Source organism: Alligator mississippiensis, chromosome 4, assembly GCF_030867095.1.
Source record: "Alligator mississippiensis isolate rAllMis1 chromosome 4, rAllMis1, whole genome shotgun sequence".
NCBI lineage: Eukaryota > Metazoa > Chordata > Crocodylia > Alligatoridae > Alligator > Alligator mississippiensis.
The window spans coordinates 220,992,985-221,007,271 of record NC_081827.1 but is presented as its reverse complement, the minus strand read 5'-3'; the positions used below and the strand labels follow the sequence as shown (position 1 = coordinate 221,007,271).

Genomic DNA, 14,287 nt, shown 5'->3' with positions numbered 1-14,287 from the left:
CAGCCCAGAGAAGAGCTAAGCCTAAGGCCAGGGGTCCACAGCCTGGGAAGGGCAAAGTTAACAGCCAAAGAAGGTGCTAGGCAGCTGGAGCCAAAGAAGGTGAGACAAGGGCTGGAGCAGTGTAGTGAGTCTAAGCTAAAGGGACCAGCCACAGCAGGTGGCAGAGACTTGGAAGGCTGAGGCCCCAACAAGGGAGTGGAGGCCTGAGGTGGCCTGGTGTTTGGGGCAAAGTGCCCATCTAAGTGGTGATTAAAGTTGCAGCAAGATAAGTTAACGTTAGATATTAGGAAGAACTTTCTCACTAGGAGGGTAGTAAAGCACTGGAAGAGGTTACCTAGAGAGGTTGGGGAAATTCCATCCTTGGATGTTTTTAAGACCTAGCTAGACAAACCTTCAGCTGGAATGTTCTAGTTGGGGATGGTCTGGCTTTTGAGCTGGGGGTTGGACTAGATGACCTTCTGAGGTCCCTTCCAGCCCTAATTTTCTCTGATTCTATGATTGGGAACATCTGTGAAACATGGGCACAGCTGTAAGGGAGGTCACAGGCCGTGAGTAGCCCATAAGGTGATAGGTGCCCTAGGGCATGTGTGGACCAAGAGGGCCTGGCCTACTGAACAAGAAAGACTGTTTGGGATTAGTGGGGTCTGAGAGAGGGGGATCAACTGGTGGGAACAGACCAGGGTTCGCTCTCAGACAGGTGAGAATTCTCCCTTTCTACATCTATTAAGAATAATCGAGGCATGGCAGGAAAAAAGCAAAGGGTGGGTACCTTAGAGTAGTGCTTTTCAACCAGTGTGCCCAGTACACCAGTGTGCTGTGAAGAGCTCCCTGGTATGCTGCGAGTATTTTGGAATAATAAGAAACTTCTCCGGCTGCCTAGCACTAACAAATAAGCCATGTCGATGAGATATTTACAGAAGACTCGTGCGTGTGTTGGCTGTGGGGGAGAGAGAGAATCAGTGGAGCAGAAGGAAATCATCTACTGCGCATGTGTTGGCTGTGGGGGATGCAGAGTTTGCAAGCCTCTGAACAGCTGTGCTGTGGAATTTTGCCACAGCAATGAGCTACAATGAGCTTATAAGTATGGAGATGAGGAACGCCATAACAAGTGTTCCAAGGAAATTTTTTGTTGATGTAAGTGTGCCTTGGGCTGTAAAAGGTTGGGAATCACTAGGGCTATGCAAAGTTTCGGTAGCTTACTTGATTCAGAGAAGATTTGGCCCGATTCAGGGACTGAATCTCTGAATCCAAATCAAATCGGGAGACCAAGTAAAAGCTCCAAATCGATTTGAAGCATCCAAATTGATTTGGAAAAGCTTCGGAAAAGATTTGGTTGATTCAGAGATTCGGCCATAGACTAAACAGGCAGCTGACAGCTGCCTCCAGCTGGTAAGTCTGTTTGAGTTGGGGGAGAGAAGGGTCGTGGGTTGCAGGTATGGCAGCACTGGGAGTGGGGGCTCTGCCCTGCTGCTGCTTGCCGAGCCGGAGGAGGGGGGGCTGGTATGTGGGCATGACTTGCTCCAGGCAGCTGCAGGGCACAGCCCCCGCTCCCAGTGCTGCCACATCTGCATCCCGTGCCCCCTGCGTCGGCTGGCAAGCAGCAGCAGGGCAGAGCCCCCACTCCCAGTGCTGATACGGGCAGGGCAGCACTGGGAGTGGGGGCTATGCCCTGCTGCCCCCCCCCCCCACGCTGGCTGGGTAAGCAATAGCACAGCAGAACCTCCATGGCTCCCCCCACTGGGGCAGAGGCAGGCGCAGCCAGAGGAGCTGTGGGAGAAGCCCTCATGGCTGCCCTGCCTGGCCTCATCCCCCACCTGGCCCAGCCTCCTGGCACTTAAAAAAAAAAAAAAAAGCCCTAAACTCAATGGCTCTGGCTGTGGTGTTCGGGGCCTCTGAGGGCTTATGGCAGAGCCCCTCTGTGCAGCAAGGGGGGCAGCGGGGATCGCCCCCCCAACCAGGCACCCATGTGGCAGCTGTCGCATCGTGCAGGTGCAGTGTTGCTGGGCAGGGTGTAACGCACTGTCTGGAACCTGGGGCACTTGCAGCAGTCACTTGGAGCCTGGCACCACTCAGCCCCAGTGGCCTCAGCTCCCAGACAGCGCGCAGTATCCTGCCAAACCATGCTGCATGCGCACCATGGCGCAGTTGCTGCATGGGTGCCAGGCGGGCGGGGGCAATCCCCACTGCCATGCACTGCACGGGGGTGGCTGTGCCACGAGCGCCCAGAGAACCCAATCACTGCTCCTGCAACCAGTGAGTACAGGGCTTTTTTTTTTAAGTGCCGGAACTAGGCTGGGGCTGGGTGGGGGATGGAGTCGGGCAGGGCAGTGATGGGGGCTTCTCCCACGGCTCCCCCAACCTGGGGAGAGGCAGGCACAGCCAGAGGAGCTGCCCAGCTGTGCCTGCTTTTTCCCGGCGAATCCGAATCACTGAATCTGTCCAAATCAGCACCGAATCTTCCGAAGCTGATTCAGCTGAATCAATTCAGGACAGTGATCTAAATCTCTGAATCGAATCGCTGTCCTCTGAATCCAAATCCAAATTGAATACTTCCCTATTCGCACAGGCCTAGAAAACACTGCCTTAGAACTGCGTGGGGCAGGAATCGTATGGCTACCAGGAGGCATCACAGCTGCCCCTGGGGTGTGACCCTGTTAACATGCTCTAATTTGGATGAAATCATATGTGAGTGTGGAAGTTTGGAGTAATGTCCTGGTTTGGCCTGTGCAGAGGAAAAGTTGACATGCTGCACAGAGTCAAAAGCATATAGTTTGGTGACTAGGAGCTCTGGATGTCTGATTCTTGGTCAGCTCTGCTGAAGAGTAACTAAACCCTTCAGGGTGAGTACACACATACTAACTTTTTGATAATTAAACTAACTTAACTTTTATAAGATGACTTAACTTATAGAGGTATGTGGAACTTAAATGCAGCACCAGATAACACATCTCCAAGGTGTATTATTTTGAGTTGCATTAGTTAAGGTGCTTCTAAGCTGGTGGCCAGAGGCTACTGCTGGGGAAGGCTCCCAAGATGGCTGTTTCCGTGTTAAGGAGCTGTACATGTGTATGCTCTGACATGGCTTAACTTAACTAAATTGACTTAAGTTGACTTAGTTAAGTTGCCTTATTTTAAGTCAACTTAGATGTGTACACACCCCCTCTGTTATCATTTTGGAGATATGTTTTAGAAGAGGGCTTCAAATGTTCAAGAAAGATACTTCGCTCCACATGAATTCACATAAGGATGATACACACAGTGGGTGCATCTACATGAGCTGTTATGTTGCCACAGCGACAAGCTATGGCAACATAGCTTGTTGCTACAGCAACATAGCATCAGCGGGCAGCAACCATGATCCCTCCACTACTGCGCAGTAGCAATGAGCTACTGCACAGTACCTCATTGCTACTGCACAGTCGGGTCGGAAACAACCCATGCTGCGCCAGGACTGCACAGTACCAGTGGTTACAACTGGCAGTAACAACTGCACAGCCAGGCACACATGTAGGTGTGCCCAGTATGTTTTCAAGCTTATTACCCGAAGCCCAGGTATAATTTACTGTATGGAAAGGGAAAACATATTTGTAAAACTGTGTAACATTAAATCTGGCCTTATGCAGCTAACCATTTCAGAATCTGGAGCAACATTTATGAATTCTGAGTCCTTCTATGAAAAGATCAGCCGTCATGGTACCACAAATTCAGCTACAAGCTACACTCCATAGAAGCTCATGTGGCTTGTATGGACACAGTTGAATGCATGGAACAAACAGGAAAAGGGTCATGCAAATGGTTAGGGGCACATGACTTATGAGGAGAGGCTGAGAGAACTGGGCTTATTTAGTTTGCAGAAGAGAAGACTGAGAAAGGTGGTTCCAAAGAGGAAAAGCTAAACTGTTCTTGGTGGTGGCAGATGACAGAACAAGGAGCAATGGTCTCAAGTTGCAGCAAGGGAAGTTTAGGTTAGATATTAGGAAAAAACTTTCTCACTAGTAAGTTTGTACTAATAAGGTAAAGCACTGGAACAGGTTACCTAGAGAGGTGGTGGAATCCCCATCCTTGGAGGTTTTTAAGGCCTGGTTCGACAAAGCTCTGGTTGGAGTGGTCCTGCTTTGAGCAAGGGGTTGGACTAGATGATCTCCTGAGGTTTCTTCCAACCCTAATTTTCTATGACTCTATGAAAGAAGGAATAGTTCTTGCCTGAAGGGAAGAAGTCTATGATTTTCTATGATTCCAAGTCCTTTTTTATTTTTTTTGAGTTTTAGGTAAGTCAACAGAAAACCAGAAATTCTAAGACACAACAGATATCAACTAATTATTGTGTGAAAATATAATCTTACAAAAAGGCTTGTTTTCTTACCTTTTTAATTTTCTGATGAATAAACTCTTGTTCTTCAGAGGAATGTATTGACACTATTCCACTATGAAGCCACCCACAGACAAACTCAAAAGTGGCCCATTCTGAGGGACTTTCATGAAAAAGGTATTCTGCTCCTTGATAATAAAACCATGATGGTTCTAGAATGTAAGCAAAGGATTCACAGCTGTCATGGAAGATAGAAGACATCATCTGGATTCTTTTGTGAGAAATTCTTTGCGATTAAGAAAATGTATCATAGGACCAAGATTCCATAGTAAAACACTAATTATCTTTAGTCTCAAATATGAGACAAACCCATTCAGGGACTGAATTCTCTCTTACCTGGAATTATACCCTGTGACAAAGACACTAAGGAATCTGACACTAATTCTAATGCAATTGAGAGGATAGCAAATTCCTGTGAAATATATTAGTGGTCAAATTCTGATACCTTTATTAAAGGTATACCTTGATACCTCTACTTCCTGAGTAGTCCCAACATGACTAAGAGCAGCAGGTTTGGGCCTCGTAGGGCACATCCAGACGTACATGGATGTTTGGTTCCCTGGGGACAAACAGCAGTGGCAGCACACGCTCAGGCAGTGCACCTTTGCAGCATGGAGAACATCGGAATGAGCGGTATATGGCACTGTTTGCTACGAGTTTGCAGCACCACATACCGCACGACCACGCTCATCTGGACATGCTCATAGAAGCCCACAGGGAGTTAAGCAGTTCCTAAAAAATTATTTAGTGGTAGATTTAACTTAAAACCTTTTAATAATTACTTTTACTCATCACTTAGCTAGATATATTTCCAAATTAAAATGTTCCAAGATATGAAAGAACATACATACCATGTATGTACCACTCTGGACTCTTTGGTCTAATGCCTGTAAAAAAGGTATTTCAGTTTAAAATTTAAGAAGCAATATTTCATGCAAAATGCCCCCAACTGTATTGTAGAATTTAATAACTGCAATTTATTCTACTCCTTTCACTGGTCAGGTGAAAAATTAAAGGTGGAATAAAACAGTGGTGACAGCTTATCAAAAAACTGACCATTTTTTAAGCAACAAAAAAGGCACTTGGTTCTAGACTTTTAGAACATGCATTAGCCTAGACCAGCGCTGCCCAACTGCTGAGTGGCGAGGGGATACACACCATGTGGGACACCTGCAAGCCCCATCTCTCCCCCAGTTCACAGGCAACCCAGCCCCCTGCTACATATAGCACATGTAGCTTGGCTTCCTTCACTGGGGCAAGATGGGCAAACAGCCCGTCCTTTCCCAGCTTCCCATCCTGCCACTGCATGTGCAGCCTAGTTCCTCCCACTGCATGTATTGTGCAGTCACAGCAGGCAGTTTGTCCTTCATCACCCTACTGTCATGTGTAGTGCAGGCAGCCCGGTCCTACTCCTTGGGGTCCCATGTGCCCTTCCCCGCAGAGAGAGGAAGCAAAAACCAAGGGAGCTAGGAGAAGCCCAGAGACCCTGATAACTGCACCAGTAGGAGCATTGCTGGGGGAGCTGATAGCTGGGCAGGAACCTGCAGGCTGCATGTTAACCCCTCATGGGCTGCCTGCAACCTGTGGGCCGTCAGATGGACAGCCCTGATTTAGGCCATTCTAAACTAATGAGCACATTGGTATTGTTGTTACATTTGCTAAATGACCACCAAACCCTAAGGGGGTCATACAGTGCTGCCTTATTCAATACAGTGGAATTCCCATCAACAATGAGGAGGAGTCCTGGCCTGGAATAAAAGCAAATTATAGCCTGGGAACAACTTCCCTGCTTCTCTCCCATTATAAAATGATTATCATAATTATAGTTACTGCATATGAATTAAATTTTAGCTTATTAACTCTTTTACCTTTTGGTATTTTGCATATCCATTCACGCTGTTCATTGCAATTTACTGGCAAAACTGTTTTATTTGCTTTGTATGCAGCACAATTTCTTGAATCATCCTCAAAATATTTGTTCTCCAAAAATGCAGATACAACCTGCAAGTAAATAATGCTTTCATTAACCCTCTTTGAGATTTGCAGATGGGATGGTTTAATACAATATTAATAGAAGGGATTTTGAAATGTACATATGCATGTATTATCATTAGTCCATTATAAATAATTTATAGAATAGGAAAAGCACGGGTACTCAAAATATGGTAAAAACCTAAAATAAGGCCCATGAGTACCCTCTCCTAAGGCCCTAACTCAGTACTCCTTAGGCCCTGGCAGACTTAATTTTTGTTGTACTACAGGTACTGAGGAGTTTTGTTGCACAATGAAAATGTGCATGGCTTGACATTCAAGTGGCTGTCTGAAGGTGATAAAATCAGCACAGGAGCTAGCCCTGCCAGTGCTCACTAGCTAGGAGAGTTGGAGAGGTGCTATCAGGCCACCCCCAGCCTCCTTCTGCTGTGTTTTGAATGCCACCTGTTCACCTGACTGGCTAGAGGGGACATTCCCTCTTGCCTTGATTCATCCCAGGTCCATCTGCTTGCCACCCCTTGTTAGAACCAAGTCACCCCAGTTCTGTGAAAGAGCAGGCTCTGCCATACAGGCAATCTCAGGAATGCTGGGAATTTCTTGAACCATGGGGGAATGCCCCTCACCCTTTATAAAGGACTAATTCAGGGCAGGGGACATTCCCCACACAGCTCTAGCCATCCCCAGCACCCCAAGGAGAGCTTGAACAGCTTTCCCCCACTCCCTGCATAGCTGTCACCCTGCTTCTGTGCAAAGGACAGGAAGCATTCCCCTTGCACAAAACCAGGGTGAGGGATCAGTCATTGGACCCAGGGCAGCAGCTGAAGCTATGAGTATAAACCTGGCTCCCCACAGGGATGAGAGAGCAGGCCCCATTGCCCATGCATCTGGCTGCGGACTGTTTTACAGCCCTGTTGCTGTTCTGGGACTTGTCAGAGTCCCTATACAGCACCTGGGGCTGCCCACAGACTGTAGTGCATCCTGGGCTGCTGGAGATCTAACCAAGTCCTATCACTCAATGTGTAACATGCCACAAGTTCAAATTAAAGCAAGATACAAACCAGCCACAAAGATGCTTTGCATTTAAGGAGAATCAACTTTAAGGCTGGTTTGCCATTTTTATTGTGTGAAAGATAATTAGGGTTACCATATTTCCAGTATCAAAAAAGAGGACATCTGTGGGGGGAAAGGAGGGAGTGGGGTGGGGAGGAGAGGGGGGAGGGATATATGATTGTGGTAGGGGACAGTGATATGCCTGTATCCTGCCTCTGCCCCTCACTTCTAAGCCCCACCCCCCAGCGCTGCTGGTGCCCCATACTCCTGACCCACAGCCCCATCCCCCACAACCCTACTGATGCCCCTCACTTCCAACCCACCCTACCCCTCCCAGCCCTGTTGCCCACACAGTTTCTGCCTACACACACACACTCTGTGTCTCTGACCTGGGAGCAGCTTGCCAGGGCCCATGTGAAGAGCATGTGACCCCTCCAACAGCGAATGACCTTGCCCGCTACTCCCAGCCCCAAGCTGACAAGCTGCTAGTGCCCAGGAAAGCAGAGGGAAAGCAAAATATCAGACACTTGCTTGCATTTTAAAAACTTGCCAGGACACAAAAATAAAAAAAGAGGACGTGTCCAGGAAAACCCAGACATGTGGTAACCCTAGAATTGCTTGAATGTGTGGCATGTTACAACTTATTGCATGATTAAACACATTTGTCTTAACTCAACATTCTGGAAGAACATGAGGTAAAAAAACAAACCAACTTAGCTCTGCATTAACATTTTTTTTTTGAATCATCATTAAGTTTCATTTTATATTTATCACTTCTTGGATTCAATTCTAATGATTAAACTTTTTACTTAGAGCCTCTTCATGAACTCAACATTTTGCAGTTCTTTGGAATGTCATTATTTAAAATACCATACATTTACCTGTACACAGAACAAAGTCTGAACTTGTCAATAATTAAGAGGTAGCACAAAATACATATTGAATCTGATTAAACAGATTACTACTAGCATAATATGTGGCCAAATTTGTTGGCCATTTGTAAAGTTTTTGTGTTTTCATGCTCAGCTATAACTTGATAGGTTCTGATAGTATATATAGCCTGAATATTTACAGGAGTTCCATCAGACCACTGCCATGATCCTCCAGACAACGGATTTCTTTTATTAAATCCAATCCAGAACTGTCTTTCTTCAGCCCTATGATGGGAAAAAAATCCAAGTAAAACACTGATATTTAAAGCCTTCTTTTTTAAATATCATGTATACTAATAGCTAAGTCTGGTAATGTAATTAGGCCAAACCATAATAAACTTATTAGAGCTTTTAACAACACCCTGTAGTGATACTATGTTCCACGAAACAAATACTATTTTTCTGATAAAAATGAACAAATCACCAATTTCAAGATGGTAATGTTTTAAGTATTGGGTAGGATTGTAAAGCCTTTACTTCCATTGGCTAGTGCTTGCTCAAATGAAGGTTTACACTGACCTTAATGAACTATTATTCATTGTAAGGGATATCAGGATCCGGCCCACTATAGCAGGCTGAAAAAATATATGGAAGTTTAGCTGCAAACTGCAAGACTGAAGCCAGGATCTTTCCTAAACAAAATGTTCAGGCCCTTACCACTTAAGACAGAAGAAAAATTGATTTATTTTAAGTAACACACTGCTGTAGTAGCTGAGAACTACTGAAAAATGATCATATGAATAAAGATGATTAAAAATACTCTCTAAGAAAAATATGCTCTGGGTTTTCAATATTCAATAAGATGCTGTCTTGATCTTTTACGCTTTTTTCTGATTTGTTTTATTATTGAATGATTCAGTCTAAGGCCTTGTTCTTGTTCCCATCAAACCCAATGGCCAAACTCCCATCAATTTCAATGGGAGCAGGAACAGAACAGACCACAGTGCACACTTCAGGGAGAGAGGACTCCTGGGAAGGGACAGCATCCACCACATGCCGAGGGATAATTTCCTGTTTTTGGCCAGGATGGCCAATCTTCTAGATAGGATTTTAAACTAAGATCATTGGGGGATGGGGAAACACTGACTAGAGCATGCCCAGGGACAAGAAAGCTCTGAAGTTGGGGACACTAGGAGAGCCACTCTTGCAAGACCTGAGGGAATGGTTCTCCCTCAACATGACAGGAAATTGAGGGTCACAACTGGAGGACTCAGGTGCCTGTACACTAAAGCCAGGAGCATGGGGAACAAGCAAGCGGAGCTAGCCCTCCTACATTTTAGTGGGCATTATGATTTAGCAGGGATTACAGAGACCTGGTAGGACTCCTCACATGATTGGAATGTAGCTATAGAGGGCTATACCCTGCACAGAAGGGACAGAGTAGGAAAGAAAGGTGGAGGTGTAGCTCTCTATGTGAGGGAGCAGTACACCTCCTTGGAGGCTGACATCAGTTTTAAAGAAGAGCAGCTTGAAACCTTCTGGGTCAAACTACAGGGGGAGCGTGGTGAGAGAGACCTAACTGTAGGTGTATACTACAGACAATCAAACCAGGGGGAGGAGCTCAATCTGGAGTTCTCTCGAGAACTGGCAGAGGCCACGCGCGCACAAGACATGGTTGTCATGGGTGACTTCAATTACCCAGACATCTCCTGGGAGGAACACTTGGCTAAGTTGAATCAGTCGCGTTGCTTCCTGACCTGTATTGAAGAGCTCTACCTGACTCAAGAAGTGCATGGGCCAACCAGAGGTCTCCTAGACTTGGTCTTGGCCAAAGGAGACAATCTGGTGAGTGACTTTAATATAGAGGGTAGCCTGGGCAACAGTGATCATGAAACCATCATGTTCCCTGTCCATCGCAAGGCAGGCAAATCAGCTAGCAGGGTTGAAGTTCTGGACTTCAAAAAAGTGAATTTCAATAAGGTCAGGGTAATAGTAGAGGAAGCAATGTGGGATCAGAGACTGAAGGTGAAAGGAGTGTATGAAGAGTGGTCATTCCTCAAGGACATGATCCTCAATGCACAAAAGAAGTCCTTTTCCATATGGAGGAAAGGTAGCAGAAGGGCTGGTAAGCCCTTTTGGCTTAATAGGGATATCATGGTCCTCTTGAGAAAGAAGAAAGAGGCATACAAACAATGGAAGCTTGGGACAGTCCCCAAGGAGGACTATACAACAACAGCCCGCACTTGTAGGGAGCAGATTAGAAAGACTAAGGCGGCAACTGAATTTAAACTGCGACAGAAATCAAGGACAATAAGAAATCCTTCTTTAGGTATATAGGGAACAGGAGAAAAACAAATGGAAGCATGGGGCCATTGCTTAACAACTCATGACAGCTGGTTACCAACACTCAGGAGAAAACTGAACTCCTGAATTACTACTTTGCTTCGGTATATCACCAGACTAAGAGGAAAATCATATTAGATAAGGTTCAGAATGGGCGTGGTGGGAATGACCGCCTTCTTCCTGTTGATGTTGAGCTGGTGTGTGATCAGTTAGAAAAGTTAGACATTTATAACTCAGCAGGGCTGGATGACCTTAATTTGAGAGTGCTGAAGGAACTGGTCAAAGTCATCACAGGACCTCTGGCGAAACTCTTCCAAAACTCATGGCGCTCAGGGGAGGTCCCTGAAGACTGGAAGAGGGCCAATGTGCCTATCTTCAAGAAGGGGAGGAGAGAAGACCTGGGCAACTATAGGCCAATTAGCTTAACTTCTATCCCAGAGAAAATCCTGGAAAAATTCATCAAGGAGTCTATGTACTGCAGAAGGTAGGATTCTGAATGACAGCCAGCATTGCTTCATTGCAGGCAGGTCTTGTCTTACCAATCTCATCTCCTTTTACGACCAGGTAGTTTGCCACTTGGATAAGAGAGAGGAGGTTGACATTGTATACCTAGACTTCCAAAAGGCCTTTGATCTGGTATCCCTTGATGTTCTCACAGGAAAATTGGAGGATTGTAGACTTAACTGCTTGAGTTAGGTGGGTAGGAAATTGGCTGTGGGGTTGGACCCAGAGAATTCTAATGAACAGATCTGTGTCATCCTGGCAAGAAGTGGCCAGTGGTGTCCCTCAGGAGTCCATGCTTGGTCTAGTGCTTTTCAACGTTTTTATCAATGATTTGGATACGGGAGTGAAGAGTTCACTGGTTAAGCTATGAATCTATGAATCAATCTATGAATCTAAGTTCGCAGACAACACCAAGTTATGGGGGACCATGGTCACACTTGAAAATAGGCTACAGATGCAGGCGGACCTCAACAGGCTGGCAAGTTGGGCAGATCAGAACCAGATGAAGTTCAACACAGAGAAGTGTAAAGTGCTCCATCTGGGGACGAACAATCCCCAACATACTTAAGGCTCAGTGGTGCCATACTGACTAGCACCATGACTGAAAGGGACCTAGGTGTAATAATAGACCATAATATGAACATGAGCTGTCAGTGCAATGCTGTAGCCAGCAGGGCAAACAATACTGTGGCAAGCATCAACTAATGCATCTCAAGCAAAACCAAGGAAGTGATTCTTCTGCTTTACTCAGCATTGGTGAGACCGCAGCTGGAGCACTGCATCCAGTTCTGGACACTGCACTTCAACAAGGATGTGGAAAAGCTTGGGGGAGTCTAGAGAAGACCCACCCGTATGATCACAGACTTGCACGGCAAGCCATATGAGGAAAGGCTGAGGGACTTGAGCCTCTTCAGCCTAAAATAGAGAAGGCTGAGAGGGGACTTGGTAGCAGCTTACCGCTATATCAGGGGAATGCATTAAGGGTTCAGCAAACAACTGTTCACCAGGGCAACCTTGGAGAAAACTAGGAGTAATGGCCACAAACTCCTGGAAGACCGTTTCAGGCTTAATAGTAGGAAAAACTTCTTCACAGTTAGGGTGTACAGACTGGAATAAACGCCCTCCAGAGGTGGTGCAATCACCTACCCTGGAAATCTTCAAGAGGAGACTGGATGGGCACCTTGCTGGGGTCACCTGAGCCCAGTTATCTTTCCTGCCTAGTGCAGGGGGGCTGGACCTGATGATCTTGCAAAGTCCCTTCCAGCCCCTTACAATCTATGTATCTATGGAAAGTAAGGTGGTAGGAAGGGCAAACAAGGTGTCAGTTTTCAAATATTTGGAGGAGTGCCGAAGGAAGATGGAAAAAATAATGTTCTCCCTTGTCACAGAAGCAGGACATAAAGCAGTGAGTTTAGATTACAGCAAAGTAGATCAGTGTCCTGTAAGACTTACTATGAGACGAGCAGGCTTAGGGAACTTGCAGAATCTCCTTCGCTGGAGATGAAGAAATAGCAGACCCATTATTTGTGTAGGGAGTTGGAGCAGATAACCCTTGAAATCCATTCTTAACTTATGATTCTATCTTTCAAAGGAATTGTATTAGAATTCACTGTTGTGTTGCTTCTGGACTAATACATTTATCTCAAGTTCTTCAGTCGGTGAGGGAAATTAATGTCAGCTATTGGCCATCATCAGTGAGATCAAAAGGGGATAAATAGCACTCTTTTCTTTCGAATTAAAAAAGCTTTGTTAATGCTAAATTATATACATATTTACCGATCAAATATCATGATTAATAAATTATTCAAAAATTCCTCTTCGTAGACATGGGTAAAACTGGCAAGGTGTGCTCCAAAATCTTGGCATAATGCTTCTGCTTCACCCCATGTTCTTTTCTTCAGGACTTTTTCACTGTGAAATATCTGCATAGTAAAATACATTTTTTAAAAACAATAATTTTTTTACTAGTGATTCAGAAATCTCTGGAGATGAAAAAAAGTTTAGGCAGTGCTGTTTGCCTTTGCAATAAAAATATACACTTTGCTAGGTATGTATTCCTGGCAGTATAGTTATTTAGGCAATTGTTTATTTGGAAACACATTATAAATGGGGCCAATGACTTTTCAATCTAGTCCATTTCAAGAGGGAAAAGATCAAGTGAAATAAAGACTTTTTCATTCAAATAGTGATATTAAGAACAGTAGATAAAAATACACAAATCAAGAGATTTAGGTAAGCCTTTTTTGTTATGTTATACCTTGTAGCAGTTGAGCAGATTAGAATTTGATTCCCATCCAAAGTAACAAGAAGTGACAGGCCTTCCATACTTAGGCTCGGTTTCTTCGTATGATTTGATTTTCTGCTTACACAGTGACATAGCTTTGAAGCTTTTGCAACTTTTCACATCCCAAAATCCAAGAGACTGCCCTCCTCGAATAACAACACACTGTCCAGAATGGCCTAAAACAGAAGAAGGGCACTTAATATCAGAATAAAATATCTCGGTTCCAGGCTACAACTTCATCAATTAACACTGGACATTTTTTACAAGCCTGTCAGATGCACTGAAATAGATTTACATCATTTTTCTAATATGGTTTTGTGTTAGTTAAGTGGTCATATAGAGTATGCTTTTACTCATTGATCAACATTATGATAAAACTGTGAATTCAGTCTGAAACGATTAATTTATTAATTTATTGCTCCTGGGCAAAGGCATGGAGAGTATTAAGTAGTGAATTTCCTGTTCCACTAATCAATTTATTAGCCTGTTCTGGCTAATTCAGCTTGTAAAACAAGAGGCCATAACAAAGGATCCTGTTAGGAAAGGTGGGAAAGAAAATGTAGTAGTATTTTAGCAAACTGCGGTCTAAAGGGTCCAAGATATTCAGAAGCGACTAATGATCAGGGATCCAGGTTTTCCATTTCCCAAGGGAGAATGGAAAAAAAAATGCAGATTTCCCCCTTTACCTGAGGAAAATACAGATTTCTAATTTTAAGAGAGAAACCCATGGATTTTGCAGTTTTGCAAAGAGCTCTCTGCAGGCTGGCAGAGTCCCAGCCCGTAAGGGGCTGGGGAGGAGCAGGAGGAAGGCGGTCAGGCAGGGGGCACCATGTGCATGTAAGTGCAGGGGCGTTACTGAGGCCCCCATAGGGA

General features: G+C 44.9%; 1 protein-coding gene across 1 annotated transcript in view; it reads right to left on the bottom strand.

Moving 5' to 3' along the window:
• PLA2R1 (phospholipase A2 receptor 1) overlaps positions 1-14,287 on the bottom strand; it is an 88,955-nt gene that overhangs the window by 30,900 nt on the left and 43,768 nt on the right. The window contains exons 12-17 of the mRNA XM_014599540.3: positions 13,388-13,590; positions 12,907-13,052; positions 8,484-8,568; positions 6,238-6,370; positions 5,221-5,256; positions 4,364-4,521 (exon numbers count right to left, since the gene is read on the bottom strand). Of these exons, the coding sequence (XP_014455026.2) occupies positions 4,364-4,521; positions 5,221-5,256; positions 6,238-6,370; positions 8,484-8,568; positions 12,907-13,052; positions 13,388-13,590 (761 nt within the window). The remainder of the gene's footprint in view (positions 1-4,363; positions 4,522-5,220; positions 5,257-6,237; positions 6,371-8,483; positions 8,569-12,906; positions 13,053-13,387; positions 13,591-14,287) is intronic.